The sequence below is a fragment of the Saccopteryx leptura genome, chromosome 9 (genome assembly GCF_036850995.1).
Source record: "Saccopteryx leptura isolate mSacLep1 chromosome 9, mSacLep1_pri_phased_curated, whole genome shotgun sequence".
Classification (NCBI taxonomy): domain Eukaryota; kingdom Metazoa; phylum Chordata; class Mammalia; order Chiroptera; family Emballonuridae; genus Saccopteryx; species Saccopteryx leptura.
The window spans coordinates 44,247,707-44,263,725 of NC_089511.1; the positions used below are offsets into that span (position 1 = coordinate 44,247,707).

The window sequence follows — 16,019 nt, forward strand, 5'->3', positions numbered from 1 at the left end:
TTTTTTTACAGAGACAGAGCGAGAGTCAGAGAGAGGGATAGACAGGAACGGAGAGAGATGAGAAGCATCAATCATTAGTTTTTCATTGCAGCACCTTAGTTGTTCATTGATTGCTTTCTCATATGTGCCCTGACCGCGGGCCTTCAGCAGACCAAGTAACCCCTTGCTCGAGCCAGCACCCTTGGGTCCAAGCTGGTGAGCTTTGCTCAAACCACATGAGCCTGTGCTCAAGCTGGCGACCTCGGGGTCTTGAACCTGGGTCCTCCACATCCCAGTCCTGCGCTCCATACACTGTGCCACCGCCTGGTCAGGCGAGCTCTTCTTTTTAATGGTCAGAGTCAGTCTTGTTATCCTCAAAGGCCATTAGGTTTTGACGATGCTGGAGACCAGAGATCTTGAGAGAAAGGAAAAAGGTAAGAGCTATACAACACCAGTTTGGTTTTGTTTTTATTTTTATTTTTTTTTATTAAAACTGGAATTAATGCCATTACAAATTATTGCTTAGAATTTGAAATTTAGCCTGAGCTATGGTGGCACAATGGATAAAGTGTCCACCTGAAATGCTGAGGTCGCCAGTTCGAAACACTGGGCTTGCCTTTTCAAGGCACATATGGGAGTTGGTACTTTCTGCTCCCCACCCTCCTTCATTCTCTCTCTTTCTATCTCTCCCTCCCCTCTCTAAAATGAATTTTAGGCCCTGGCCGGTTGGCTCAGCGGTAGAGCATCGGCCTAGCGTGCGGAGGACCCGGGTTCGATTCCCGGCCAGGGCACACAGGAGAAGCGCCCATTTGCTTCTCCACCCCTCCGCCGCGCCTTCCTCTCTGTCTCTCTCTTCCCCTCCCGCAGCCAAGGCTCCATTGGAGCAAAGATGGCCCGGGCGCTGGGGATGGCTCTGTGGCCTCTGCCTCAGGCGCTAGAGTGGCTCTGGTCGCAACATGGCGACACCCAGGATGGGCAGAGCATCACCCCCTGGTGGGCAGAGCATCGCCCCTGGTGGGCGTGCCGGGTGGATCCCGGTCGGGCGCATGCGGGAGTCTGTCTGACTGTCTCTCCCTGTTTCCAGCTTCAGAAAAATGCAAAAAAAAAAAAAAAAAAATACAAAAAAAAAAAAATAAAAAAATAAAATGAATTTTAAAAATTTGCAATTTGGAAAATACATTGAAGCCTGACCAGGCAGTGGCGCAGTAGATATAGCATCGACCTGGGACGCTGAGGACCCAGGTTTGAAGCCCCAAGGTCACTGGCTTGAGAGTGGGCTCACCAGCTTGAGCACAAGGTTTGCTGGCTTGAGCCCAAAGGTCGCTGGCTTGAGCAAGGGGTCACTGGCTCAGCTGGAGCCCCGCCCCTCACCCCCCCTTCACCCCCATCATGGCACATATGAGAAACAATAAGTGAACAACTAAGTTGCTTCAACCACAGTTGATGCTTCTGGTCTCTTGCTCCCTCCTGTCTCTCTGTCTCTGTCTCTCTCTCCTAAAAAATAAAAAAATAAAAAGACCTTTAGTTCTAGGCATCCTGAGAGCTAGGAAGGAGATTTTTAGCAAATGAACACCAACAGTGGGAAAGGAATACTCATATTCTTTTGGCTTAACTTTTCAAAGTATCTCTTTTTTCTGTTTTTGTTTATCTTACTGACTTTAGAGAGAGGAGGAGAGAGAGACAGCAACATTGATCTGCTCCTATATGTGCCCTGATAGGGGATCAAACTGGCAACCTCTGGGCTTCAGGACGATGCTCTACTGAGCTATCCAGCCAGAGCTCTTTTTTCTGTTTTTTAAAAGTTATTTAAGCTTGTAAAAGGAAGGAAGAGAGGAAGGCAGGGAGGAAGGAAGAAGATAAGTAGGGAGGTTGCTAGAAAGAGGGAAGGAGGGAGGGAGGGAGCGAGGAATGATCATATGGTTCCATATGATACTCACATTTAACAACTACAGTTAACTGCCTACAATGTGGTAGCCCTGTTCCTGACACTGAACACGGAATTCAGAAGGCTGCCAGTGAGGTGGAAGGAGGGAGACTTCAAATGCACAGTACTCACAGCAAATTCTCATGAGAGGAATTCAGTCAAGAAGTAGCACAGGATTGGTGGGCTGGGAGGGAGCACCAGGAAATGTGTGGTGGATGGCCTCTTGGAGGAGGTACAGTATGAGCTGAGCTGGATGGGTGAGAAGCTGCCAGTCATGAGAAATGCTGGGAGGGCACTCTCCAGGCGTCCCCAAACTACAGCCCATGCCCCCCCCCCGCCTGCCGCACTTCCGAAAGGGGCACCTCTTTCATTGGTGGTCAGTGAGAGGAGCACCGTATGTGGAGGCCCTCCAACGGTCTGAGGTGCAGTGAACTGGCCCCCTGTGTAAAAAGTTTGGGGACCCCTGCTAGGCAGACAGAAAAGGCAGTGCAAAGCCCTGGGCCAGGGGCATGCCTGGTGTGTTTAAGGAACATGGGGAGGCCTTTACCTAAGGAGGTGAGGGCAGAAAGGGTCCAGGACAGATTGTTTGAGACCTTGTGGGCTGTGTTGAGGAATGTCTTTAGAAAGTGAATCTCCCGCCCGGCCAGGCGGTGGTGCAGTGGATAGAGCGTTAGACTGGGATGCGGAGGACCCAGGTTCGAGACCCCGAGGTCGCCAGCTTGAGCATGGACTCATCTGGTTTGAGCAAAAGCTCACCAGCTTGGACCCAAGGTCGCTGGCTCCAGCAAGGGGTTACTCAGTCTTCAGTAGCCCCGCGGTCAAGGCACATATAAGAAAGCAATCAATGAACAACTAAGGTGTCGCAAGGAAAAACTAATGATTGATGCTCTTATCTCTCTCCGTTCCTGTCTGTCTGTCCCTATCTGACTCTCCCTCTGTCTCTGTAAAAAAAAAAAGAAAAAGAAAGAAAGTGAATCGTTTTGGAGCTGAGAGTTTGGTGAACTTCAGTATATCGAGCTAAGCTATGTGAGTTTTGTTTTCTAAAAATGATTTCATACCATACATACTACTTCTTTATTCCCACAACCTGTCGGGAGACCTCTTCCCGAGCCGTGTGGATCAGCCCTCCTCTTCTTAGCAGCTCGTGGGCTTGTTTCATGTGCCTCACAGTCCCTTCTTTCCTGTGGGGCCTCGCTCTTCCCTCTTCAGTGTTCTCCCCACAGTCAGGACCCCATGAAGTGTTCCCGTACACCTGAGGGATCCACCCCCAACAGTAGGACTCCTACAGCAGAAAGAGAGCACATTTTAAAGTTTTCAGAGGTCTTTTTACACCCCTCCCAGAGGAGAGCCTCACAGACAATGCTCGTTCTCACTGTAAATGAACTGAAGGCCTGGGTCTGCTGCTCCCCCCCCCGCCCCGCCCACCCCGCCCCAGGGCCAACGGGCACAGCACACAGCATGCCTGAGTCACACGCTCTCCCATGCTGGGGATTCTGGGAAATGGCAAAATCCAAAGAGGAGAAGGGTGAGTCCCCTTCCGGCTCCCATGAGAGGAACATTTATTCTTTGGGGTGTATATATCTCTTACTCTCTCTGTCTCTTTCTGTTTCTCAGCTCTAAAGCTTTTCATTTGCCCAGAGACCACTGTAACAGAGCCAGAATTACCCTTGACCTGAAATTCTAATTTAAGAAGGAATATGACCTAACAAGAAAAAACTTCCCACCCTCCCTTCCTTTCTTTATTAAAATCCCAGAGTTGGCAACTGAGAGAGTGAGAAAGGAAATGATGACCTTAAAACCCTCAGGAGCCCAAGACATCTTATTTCTTCATGGCTTCAAAGATTTTTTTATCTTCTTGAGTTAGAAAATGATGGAAGTCATTGGCCTCTGCCCCAGGCGCTAGAGTGGCTCTGGTCGCAATATGGCGACGCCTAGGATGGGCAGAGCATCGCCCCCTGGTGGGCAGAGCGTCGCCCCATGGTGGGCGTGCAGGGTGGATCCCGGTCGGGCGCATGCGGGAGTCTGTCTGACTGTCTCTCCCTGTTTCCAGCTTCAGAAAAATGAAAAAAAAAAAAAAAGAAAATGATGGAAGTCAAGGTGTCAGCTTTTTTAAAACATTATTATTATTATTATTACTATTATTATAACATAATTATGGTAAAATAAATTCAGTCAGAAGGGTATCAGATGAAAAGTAAGTCTATTTTCCTACTTCCTAAAGACTCTTACATCCCCAAGGTAATCCTTGTTCATCATTTTTTCCAAAATTTTTTTCTGCATATAAAAGCATATTTTTTAACCAAATGTGATTGTGTTCCACAAACACGCGAGTGTTTGCATGCCATCTCTATGGTATAAACATGGCAGTCAAGCATGGTAGTGACACCTACCGGCTCTGCAGCCTGGTGGCCGTGGCAGGAATTCAGACTCCTTTTTCACAGGCTGTGTGGCTGGACAGGTGCTGTGTAGTCACTTCACTCCTCTGGGCCTTGTCCCCATCTGCACAGTGGGAGTGGTAGTAACAGTGACCTAGGAGGGCTGCTATGCAGATTTAACAGCGTTTGGGGAGGCCTCAGTGGGGGGTGGAGCCTGCTGCACAGTGAGGGCTGTGCTCCTGTTCGCTGTTGCTATTTTTCTCTTGGGTGTGGAAACACCTTACGTCATAGACCCGGTTTTCACCAGGAAATAAGACCTGCGGCCAAAGACTGGGCCGGAATCAGAAGGCTGGAGGAGCCTCAGGGGAAGTCTCAGGAGTGGAGGCCACCAAGCCTGGGGAGGGAGCGGTGGGGTCGTGGCCTGCAGAGCCAGGAAAGAGGAGTGTGCGTTCAGGGTGCTGGCCAGCCCGCGGAAACTGTCAGCAAGGGCAGCCCTCCTTTCCCAAGCGTCTCTGTGTCAGGTGCTGGCCACGTGCTTTGCCGTGAGCCCACAACGCCCAGAGTTCAGCATCTTTTCCTGAGAGCAAGCTGAGGGGCAGCATGGTGGTGTGGCTCTCCTAAGGTTCCCCAGCAGGAACAAGCAGAGCCACAGCTCCAATCCAGGCCTGTCTTCCTCCAGGAACTCAGGCTCCTCCACCCACAGGCTGTGTAAAATCTCCTGCGTTTAACCCTTTGAGTAGTATTTTTTATGCTCGCTGACCCCCAGGAGTGAGGTTTTGGTTTTTTTCTTTCAAAAAATGAAATGAGCCTGACCTGTGGTGGCGCAGTGGATAAAGCGTTGACCTGGAAATGCTGAGGTCGCCGGTTTGAAACCCTGGGCTTGCCTGGTCGAGGCATATATGGGAGTTGATGCTTCCAGATCCTCCCCCCCTTCTGTCTCTCCTCTGTCTCTCCCTCTCCTCTCTAAAATGAATTAAAAAAAAATTTTTTTTTTAATGAAATGAGTTCCAGTTACAGTTTTATTAACTTAAAATGATGTTTGTTTGGTAACCAATTTATGGAAACAAGAAGAACATACATTTGCCTTTTTTTTGTTGTTACAATCGTACTCTGTATGGTCAGGAGGCACGAGGACATACATGAACGTTCATACTACCCAGAGGGTTAACCCCAGGCTGTGCTCCAATGTAGACCAGAGCGTCTGGAAGGCAGTGCAGGGTCACCTCTGGGTGGGGTGATTAGAGTGACTTGGACCCACAGACCGACTTCTACCTCAGGAGACCAAGTAGAAAAGCAAGGATGGGAAAACCAGGGGTCTCCATGCCCAGGGTGCAGGAGCCTCATCTCTGGACCCTCTCAGTTACCTCATGATCTCTCTTAGCCCGTGTGACAGATGAGGAAACCGAGGCTAGGGAAAGCTGATGACAGGTCCTAGAGAACCCAGGCCTGTGGTCTAGCACGTGCCTGTGGGGACAAGTCCCCCTCAGGGGTGCTGCCTCTGTGAGGCCCCATTCCCCTCTTCTGTGGCTGGAAGTCCTGGTCCGGGCCACCCTCATCCCTCACCTGCAGGAGCTTCCTCGCTGTCTTCCTGCTTCCACTCTTGTCCCCACCTCTGTGAGGATCACTTTTCTGGTCAGCAAACAGAGCAGTCCTTCTAAAACACAAATCAGGACCTGGCACTAGCCAGCCCCGAGCTGCATAGCTGCAGAGCTGCCCCACGTGCCGTCCGAGTCCCCACAGTAGCTCCTGAGTTCCAGCGCAGTCTACCGCATCCCCACCCAGACCCCTTCCCTCCACCCTGCTTGCTTACTGACTGCGCCTCCATTCCTGTCTTCCACCCTGTTTCCCACATCATCCTGTCCACTTACCCAGCTTTCTTTGTCTTCAGAACACCTTTTTCTACCTCACATTCTGGGATCTCTCTGTGCATTTGCTGGTCATCAGGCTCCCCAACTGGAGATGGGCTGCGTGCTCACTGCTGCCCCCTCCTGGAACAGGCGAGCTGTAGGGGCGGTTCCCAGGAAGTATTTGTGGGGAGAATGAGTAGAGAACAAGCAAGGTCTCTCCTCCATCACACTTGCACCAGGTAAGGTAGAGAAGGCTGCGGTCACTTGCCTGGTGACTGCAGATAAAACCCTAGCCTCAGTTTCCTCATCTGTCACATAGGGTAAGAGAGATCATGAGGTAACTGAGAGGGTCCAGAGATGAAGCTCTTGCACCATGGGCCTGGAAACCCCTAATTTTTCCATCCTCACTTTTCTACTTGGTCTCCTGTTGTAGAAGTCAGCCTGTGAGCCCAAGTCACTCTGCTCGCCCCACCCACCCAGAGGTGACCCTGCACTGCCTCCCAGAATGGTCCACACTGAAACACAGTCCTGGGGTCAGGACAACTTTGAGAAGCACCTCCAGCCTCCCTAAGACCCCTCTGACCCTGACACTCTCGTTCCAGGCAGGTAGACACCAACACAAAAAACGTCTTTGGGCAGCCACGGCTGAGGGCATCCCTTCGTGACCTCCGCTCCCCACGGAAGAACTATAAGTCCACCATTGAGGATGACCTGAAGAAACTCATCATCATGGACAACCTGGCCCCCGACCAGGAGAGAGATGCAGGAGTGCGTAGTGGGCGACGTGGGAGGGCGAGGAGGGCGGTCGTACCTCCCTGTGGTCACTCCAGCAGCTTCCTGCCTGCAGGGCCTTGGCCTTCAGTCCCAGCCAGCCCTGTTTGGGTGTATGTGGCTCTATGGCCAGGACCCAGGACGTCACATTGGTCAGGGACAGAAGCACACTGTGAACCAGTTTGGGTGGGCACAGGGATTTGTTCCACACTAGAGAACCTCATGTGCCCGGGGAGAGGCCCTTGCAGGTGCTGTGTTCTTCTCTGGAGCCCAGGGTGGAAGCAGCACCTACCAACCCAACCACAAGGACTAAAAACGGAGGCAGGCTTTCCGGGGGCCAAAGCAGTGGTTATCCTTGGTCATTCGACAGGCATTGTCCTTGCCTACACCCGTCTGGTCTCACTCTCAGGCAGGCCCTGTCTTGTGGGGACTAGAGGGTTCTATCACAGCACCAAGGGAAGACAGCACGCTGTCCCCAGTGGTCCCAGCAATCACTGGCTCTTACTGGTCCAGCCTGGGCCATACCACCTTCCCTAGCACGCTGTCCCCAGCGGTCCCCAGCAATCACTGGCTCTTACTGGTCCAGCCTGGGCCATACCACCTTCCCTAGCACGCTGTCCCCAGTGGTCCCCAGCAATCACTGGCTCTTACTGGTCCAGCCTGGGCCATACCACCTTCCCTAGCACGCTGTCCCCAGCGGTCCCCAGCAATCACTGGCTCTTACTGGTCCAGCCTGGGCCATACCACCTTCCCTAGCACGCTGTCCCCAGTGGTCCCCAGCAATCACTGGCTCTTACTGGTCCAGCCTGGGCCATACCACCTTCCCTAGCACGCTGTCCCCAGCGGTCCCCAGCAATCACTGGCTCTTACTGGTCCAGCCTGGGCCATACCACCTTCCCTAGCACGCTGTCCCCAGCGGTCCCCAGCAATCACTGGCTCTTACTGGTCCAGCCTGGGCCATACCACCTTCCCTAGCATGCTGTCCCCAGTGGTCCCAGCAATCACTGGCTCTTACTGGTCCAGCCTGGGCCATACCACCTTCCCTAGCACGCTGTCCCCAGTGGTCCCCAGCAATCACTGGCTCTTACTGGTCCAGCCTGGGCCATACCACCTTCCCTAGCACGCTGTCCCCAGTGGTCCCAGCAATCACTGGCTCTTACTGGTCCAGCCTGGGCCATACCACCTTCCCTAGCCTTACCTGGAACTGGAGGGTAGGGTTGGCCCTCCAGAACCAGGTGGACTAGAAGTAGGAGAGGAGGAATCCACAGGGGTAAATTGGGGTGCTTTGACCAGAAGGGGGCTAAAATGGATGCTGGGTGGGTAAGAATCACAGATGTCAGGACAGGAAGGAGCCTGTGAGGAAGATGACCATGCCCGTGTCCCTCCCCTGTCTTGGCAGCAGTCGCCACAGAAGAGCCTGCAGCGAACACTGTCTGATGAGAGTCTGTGCAGCGGACGGCGTGAGCCCAGCTTTGCCAACCCCACCAGCCTAGAGGCGGGCCTGCCCAGCGATGTGCTGTTCACCAGCACCTGCACCTTCCCCTCCAGCACGCTGCCTGCCCGCCGCCAGCACCAGCACCCCCACCCACCCGGCGGGAGCAGCCCCAGCACCATCCTTGCTACTGGCAACGGATTCCCAGAGAAGAAATGTAAGCTGGGTACCCTGGGGCTGGCAGGGGAGTTGCTCCAGGGTTGTAAATCAAGAGGGAGGGGCCTTGAGGTCACCTGTGGACCACTTGGAGGTCAGGGGTCAAAGGCCAAAGGTCATCAGAGTCAGCTGAGGGAGGGAGCTGGATTGCACATGATTTTAAGGGGGCCTGATGGGTGGGCACTGGGTGTCATCCATGATGCAAGGAATTGTTGGCCGAGCCAGCAATCTCCAGGGGTCACCTAGGAGTCTGGAGCACTCAAGGATTGGGGTCATCTGACACCAGAAATGGGAGGTCAGTCCAAGTATAGTTGGTCTGAGCCCTGGGGACCAGGGGCTTGCATCAGCCGACACCCAGCCCTGGCTCCCTGTTCCAGCACCAAGCAGATTAGTAGTGAACGCTGCTTTACCTACCTGACTGCGCCAGGTCTGCTAGGGAGGGAAGGGGTGCAGGGGTGTGGCTTATCCATTTCTTTATTCATCCAGCACATGTTTATTGAGCATCCCCCATGGAGGGGGCATTGTGCACAGAGCCCCCATCAAACAGCCTTTGGTCTACTGTCAGATCCCTTTTCCAATCCCTAAAGGCTGTAAAGCTGAAGGGAGGATACAGATAGGGCCAGGCTCACGGGCAGCACAGCCCGACATGAGCCTGTGTGAGGCTCTCTGTCGTTCTTGATTACCCAGTTTGATAGGAAGGAACCATTACTTCATTGCACAATGCTGGTATGTTGAATACAGGTGCTACCTGGCCTCTCTGGTTGTGCTATGTCGTACACAGCAGAGCTTTCCCAAGTCCAAGCAATCTGGGTTCTAGATATGTGTCTACTCCAAGGATTTTGGCTGAAGGGCTGTGTCCTGTATCATCTAGGTCAGTGGTTGTCAACCTGGTCCTACCGCCCACTAGTGGGCGTTCCAGCTTTCATGGTGGGTAGTAGCAGAGCAACCAAAGTATAAATAAAAGGATAGATTTAACTATAGTAAGTCGTTTTATAAAGATTTATTCTGCCAAACTTAGCGAAAATCCGACCTAAAGTACTTGGTAAGTAATTATTATTATATGCTTTAACTTGCTGTAACTCTGCTTTATAAATTTTATAAAGTAAAGTTACTTCCCTACTTTATAAATCATCATTATTGTGGAACCGGTGGGCAGTAGGTATAAAAAGATTGCCCCAGATCTAGAGGAATCCTCTTGTGCACATAGGGTGGGATAGAGGAGGCTCTGGGACTTTTTTGAAGGGTTCTGTTTCTCTGCTTAAAATTCTCTCTTGGCTCCCCATTGCTCTAGTGTCTAGATTCGTCTTCCTACCTGGTTTTTTGGGACCCAGCCTGAGATCTCCCCTTCACAGTACCTTCCTTGAGATCGTCCAGCCCCCCAGGCTCTCCTTCCTCAGGGCATTCTACGTGTCTCTTGACTCTGCCCGCCACACTCTTCTCCCAACCCTGTTCTCAATCAGTCCTTCTAGGGGCTTTGCTCAGTTAGTGCTCTTTCCTGGATTCAAGCTCAGACTAGCTCCTCTCCTGGTTTTTAGTCCCGAGCACCAGCCCGCCCCTTCGTCACCCTCCTTCCACAGGGCTTCGGGGCAGGCTCTGCTCTAGGCACTGGGCACACAGCGATGAGCAGGTCAGAATTTCAGTGGGAATTCCTCAAGCTTCCTTAAGCGTTGCTCTGCGTCTCCTTCCTTTGTCTCTCATCCAGTCTGCCCTGTCTGCCCAACACAGGGCCTGACACATGGTTGACATTCAACACATACTAAGGAGAAGGTAAGAAAGAGAACAAGGCAGAGGTTGTATGCACAGAGAGCCAGAAAGATAAATTTGAATGCCTTAACCAGCTTTTAGTCTCAACTGAGATGCTGCCGCCTCCAGGAAGCCCTCCGTCCCCACTAGGATGAGTCAGGCACCTACTCTGGGCCCTCACAGCGCCTTGGGTTGTTCCCATTCCATTTCTGATCCCTCCTCCTTATGTTTCCCATCAACAGCCCCATTTCACTCTGGGCTTTCGCTATTCGGGAATAGGTCTGTCTCCCTTGCTGGACTGGGGGCTCCGTTCGAGCAGGGCTGGGTCACTGTGGTGACCCCAGCCCAGGATCCTCTCTCTCATTGAGCACATACATATACCTTTCATTGCCCATATGACCTGTAAATCCCCTTGAGCCAGGGAGAGTCCCATCTGGCCTCATCATGGCCAGGGTCCCTAGCCCTTTCCACCTTTCCCAAGCTTGCTCAAGAGCCCTTTCCAAACCACATCGGGGCTGAAGAGATGAGGTCAGCCTGGCCCAGGCTTCACTAACAAAGGACAAGACCCTCCATGCCAAGGAGTCTCACCAGCAGCGCCTGCTGACCTCCCGCTGGACAGTGGCAGCCGCTTTTGCAGCCCCACCAGCTCAGCAGTGGAGTGCTGGCGGCTGGAGAAGCAGAGCCTGGTGGTCAGGGGCTCCGTTTCCTCCCTGGCCTTTGCCATTCCCCTGAGCATTTACGCGACAAACGCTTACTAGCACTCCTCGACCCGAGAGCTGGACAGCCTGAGTTTGTGGCCCATGTCCCCCATTCACAGAAGTAACTGCTCTGTGACTCAGTTTCTGTGATAATAAAATGTGGGCAAAAATAGTGCCCACCTCACTGCATTAATCTGAAAATCAAACAAGTTAAAACGTGGAAAACACTAGCACAATGCGTAGCATGTAAATACTAAAAACCAGTAGCTATTCCTTGTTTCTGTTACTAGTATTGTCATTTAGAGCAAGCATTGTAATCCACCATGAGTCAGGTTTGGGCCGGAACACTGGAGAGCAAGGTTAAATAGTATTAACAGGGACTTTCTGCCCACAGCTGTCGGGCTTGGGCTTAGAGCAGGGTCAGCGTCAGACTACCGGTGAGTGGAACTGTGGGCAAGGCAGCTTCCCTCTCTAAGCGTCCGTCTCCCTCTGCATGATATTGGGGTCATAATGCTGCCTCCCTCCTGGCTAATTAGAGGTGAGGCTGTAAGACGAGCCTGTAGTACCCAGCACAGTGCCCAGCAAGAGGACATACTCGGGACACAGGGCGACCCTGGCTCGCTCAGGTGTTGCCTCTCCTACTCCTGACCTCTCTGTGCCTCACTGTCCTCCTCTATCCCCTCCCCTCTATGCGCTCTGAGGCGTCACTGAGCTGAAGCCCAGGGCCTAAGGCCGGCACAGAGGACTTGCTCAGTGGCTATACCAAATGCAGCTGCTAATGAGATGCTTACAGTGTCTGTCACTTCCCACACCCTGAGACTTCAGGGGCCATTTCCCCACCTGAACACACCAGGTCTCCCCATAGTGACCGTACCACAGTAAACACTGTCCAGACACTGACAACTCAATTACGTCTGCAGCTTGGCACCCTCTCCTCCACTGCCGACCCCTGTAGCCAGCCATGGCTCCGTGGGGGGTCTGGCAGCAGCTCACACTCCACACCTCCAGAAACAAACTTCTGATCCCACCCAGCCTTTCCCATCGCAGTTCCAGCTCCAGAATCTTGACATCACCCTGTATCCTTCTTTGTCTCACACCCACATTCATTTTAAGGAAATACTGTTGGCTCCACCTGCAGAAGAGAGCCAGGATCTGCCAGCGTGCCCTCCACAGCCCACCTGGTGCTGTCCTCACTGCCTCCCTGCTCCCTGCATTCCCCTCCACAGACTGTCCCCCAAACAGAGCCAGAGGGACTTTGTGAACACTGCTTCAGGTCACATCCTCCCTGCTCAGAGCCCTCCTGTGGCTTCATCTCACTTGGGAAGAGACCAAGTCTTTATCATGGCCTGACCTGTGGTAGCACAGTGGCTAAAGCCTCAACTGGAAACACTGAGTTCGCTGGCTCAAAACCATGGGATTGCCTGGTCAATGCACATACCAGAAGCAAGGTGATGCTTCCCACTCCCCCCCCCCCAAAATCAGTAAATAAAATCTTGAAAAAAAACTTTTTTAGCCTGACCAGGTGGTGGCGCAGTGGATAAAGCGTCAGACTGGGATGCCGAGGACCCAGGTTCCAGACCCCGAGGTTGCCAGCTTGAGCGCGGGCTCATCTGGCTTGAGGAAAAAGCTCACCAGCTTGGACCCAAGGTCGCTGGCTCGAGCAAGGGGTTACTCAGTCTGCTGAAGGCCTGCAGTCAAGGCACATATGAGAAAGCAATCAGTGAACAACTAAGGTGTTGCAATGCGCAACAAAAAACTGATAATTGATGCTTCTCATCTCTCTCCATTTCTGTCTGTCTGTCCCTATCTCTCTCTCTGACTCTCTCTGTCTCTGTCTCTGAAAAAAAAAAATTTTTTTTTAAAGTCTTCATCATGACCCACAAGATCCCACATAATCCAGCCTGTCACCTCTCTGACTTCACTCCATCACTCTCCCTCGCCCTCTCTGTCCCAGCCACATGGTCACCTCACTGTTCCTTAAACCTGCAGGCACATTCCTGCCTTGGGGATTTTCACTGGCTGTTCCATCTGTCCAGATGCTCCTACCCCAAGTAACCCCTGTGCCGTTCAGTTCCTCGCCTCCTTCAGAGCTTTGTGCAAACGCCATCTTCTCAGCAAAGCCTCTCCTAGGACCCTGTTTAAAATGCAGCCACATAATTATTGTCCCTTTTGTCGTCATCCCCCACCCCTGCTAGATATTTTCCCTGGCATTTATCATCTAATAAATACAGCATTTATTTAATTGTGTACAATGTTATAACAATTACATAATGTTGCATATGACATAACGATGTCTTTGTTTCTCCCATGTTGTCGTTCTCACCTGCCTTCCTGTTTCTGTTCTCCCCGCCCAGCCACCACCTCAGCCTCTGAGCTCTCGCTGGCTGACGGGCGGGACCGGCCGCTGCGACGCCTCGACCCCGGGATGATGCCATTGCCGGACACCGCCGCTGGCCTCGAGTGGTCCAGCCTGGTCAACGCAGCCAAGGCGTACGAAGGTGGGTGCCCTCTGCTGAACTCCACCAGAACCTGTCTTCTGTGCCCTAGAGGGATCGATGGAGAGACTTGGGGCTTTGAAGGGAGATACAGGTTCCAAAATCAGGGTAAACAGGGTGTATGTCCTGCCCTGCCACTTGCTCGCTGGTTAGACTGAGCAAGTGTCATCTCTCTGATCCTCAGTCACCTTGTCTATGAATCAGGGATGTGACTGTACCCACAGCCTGGGGCTGTAGTAAGGATTATATGAAACTGTGTGTGAAACATGTCAGGCACAGAGGAGCCCTCAACAGATGGTACATTATATTATAATATAGAGCAAAATCGTAGCAATCCACATTGTGTTTAGCTGTGCTTGGGCTGCAAGTGGCAGAAAATCCAAGTTAATGACTTAAACGTGCAGGTTTTGCATAGGAAAATACAGGTGGGCCTCCTGGAGCTGGTACAGCAGTTCCACAAATGCACTGGGGGACAAGAGCCTCGCCCCGACAGTGAGGCCTGGGGTTCTGGCCGCAATGCCCAGCTTTAATCATCGGGAGAGAGAAGGACGCAATGTCCCTTTCAGTACCTTTCCTGAAGCCTCGCACTCCTCTTGCACTTACTTCCACTGGCCAGAGTGTCACACATGGTCAGGCCTGGCTTCAGGGCAGGTGGAAGGAGGCCATGTGACCAGCTGAAATTTGGGATTTGTTATTTATAGAGAAAGGGAAAATTGACCATGAGGGACAGCTAGCAATCTCAGCCATTTCCTTCTCGTGTGACCTCGGGCAAGCGACTTTACCCTGAGCCTCTGTTTCCTTATCTATAAAGTGTGGTACTCATGGTGATCCCTGAGACAGACATGAACATATTCTGGATGGCTCATTTATCTTTTAGGCCATAGCTTATCTGTCACTCTGCCAAGAAGCCCTCCCTGATATCCCCTAGTCTTGATCAGGCACCTCCTGGACTCCCACAGCTGTGCCCTAAGCCCTCTCCACACTAGACCAAGAGGGCAAGACCCTGGGCTGTAACCACTAGGTGCCCAGCACGGGCCTGGCACAGATCTGTTAAACCAGACCCATATAGTACACATCCTTCATTTTTCTACATTCAACCCAGATCACCCCAGGCAGGTGGCCTAGAGGAAACTTCCTTCCTCATTTGCCTCTATCCATTGCTTTCATCGCGTTCTGCAGCCTCACTGGCCACAGGATGAAGGCCATCAGGCCTGGTTGGAGGGCGGGAGGGAGGGAGAGTAATCAGAGCATGCAAGGCCCAGCCTCTGGTCTGGCCCAGCCTTCTGCTCCAGAACCACTGGGGAATTCAGTTGCCAGGCCGAAGCCCCGCGCTGCTGGGGGATGTGGCCCTCTGGCAGCGTGGCAAGCTCAGTGACAGGACAGGGTTGCTCTGTGCTGCTTCCTGAAGGAAGTGACGCAGCCACAGTGGCATTACCGAGCATATCCTCTGAGCTAGCACTTTATTACTAACAGCATTTCTTCTGGTTTCTAGTCTGAGGGATGTGTTAGGATTCCATTTGCAGATGAGGAAACTGAGGCTTGACTGCCAAAGTCACCTCAACAAATTGTACACTTTTCAGCATGTGCAGTCTGATGTGTGTCAGTTATGCCTCAATAAGCTATTTATAGAGAGTAAAGGAGGGAAGTAATCAGGTGGATAATAAAACAAAGGGTTCCCTGGCCATATAGCTTCGCTAATTAGAGCGTTATCCGGATACACAGAGGTTGCCAGTTTGATCCCTGGACAGGGCATGTACAGAAACATCAATGTTTCTGTCTCGCTCTCTTCCCCTTCCTCTCTCTTTAAAATCAATAAATAAAATGAAAGGGGAAAAGAAAGCAAAGGGCAGGCAGGGGAGGAAACTAGAGTATGTTGAAAATTGTTGAAACTGGCAATGGGTTCATGGGGGTGCATGGTGCTGTTTTCTCAGCTTTGGGGCATTTGTGACACTGTTCATCGAAAAATGTTTTCAGAGAGAATAGTTATTAAATACAGGGTAGAAACCAATCACTACAAGGGATGTTAGAGAATTGGAGGAAATTTGAAAATAACTATATTACACAGGCATCTTGCCTGACCAGGCAGTAGCATGGTGGATAGAGCGTCGGCCTGGGATGCTGAGGACCCAGGTTCAAAACCTCAAGGTCACAGGCCTGAGGGTGGGCTCACCAGCTTGAACATGGGGTCGCCGGCTTGAGCAGGGGACCATAGACATGACCCCTATGGTCACTGGCTTAAAGCCCAAGGTCACTGGCTTGAGCAATGGGTCACTGGCTCAACTGAAGACCCCCAGTCAAGGCATATATGAGAAAGCAATCAATGAACAACTAAAGTGTCACAACTATGAGTTGATTCTTCTCATCTCCTCCTGTCTTTCTGTCTCTCTCTCTCTATCACTTTAAAAAAAAACAAAACATTCTTCCTGTATAAATGTTACAGTTCTTGAGCATTAACAGTGTGTTGTGATGATATAGGAGAGTGTCCTAGAAGTGAAGCAACATGATGTCCGCAGCCTCCTCTCAATAGTAAGAAAAAGTA

General features: G+C 51.8%; 1 protein-coding gene and 1 long non-coding RNA gene across 10 annotated transcripts in view; one reads left to right on the forward strand and one right to left on the reverse strand.

Annotated features, from left to right (window-relative positions):
- SIPA1L3 (signal induced proliferation associated 1 like 3) overlaps positions 1 to 16,019 on the forward strand; it is a 326,815-nt gene that overhangs the window by 304,613 nt on the left and 6,183 nt on the right. For 8 of the 9 annotated variants that reach the window (XM_066348334.1, XM_066348335.1, XM_066348331.1 and 5 more), the window contains 3 exons: positions 6,728 to 6,893; positions 8,296 to 8,545; positions 13,340 to 13,483. In XM_066348334.1, coding sequence (XP_066204431.1) covers positions 6,728 to 6,893; positions 8,296 to 8,545; positions 13,340 to 13,483 — 560 coding nt within the window. The remainder of the gene's footprint in view (positions 1 to 6,727; positions 6,894 to 8,295; positions 8,546 to 13,339; positions 13,484 to 16,019) is intronic. The other variant, XM_066348339.1, reaches the window with a different exon arrangement.
- On the reverse strand, positions 258 to 4,414 carry LOC136380506 (uncharacterized). The gene is made up of 3 exons (XR_010746958.1): positions 4,294 to 4,414; positions 2,036 to 2,152; positions 258 to 394 (listed from the first exon to the last, which is right to left on the reverse strand). It is a non-coding gene; the product is annotated as an uncharacterized lncRNA (long non-coding RNA).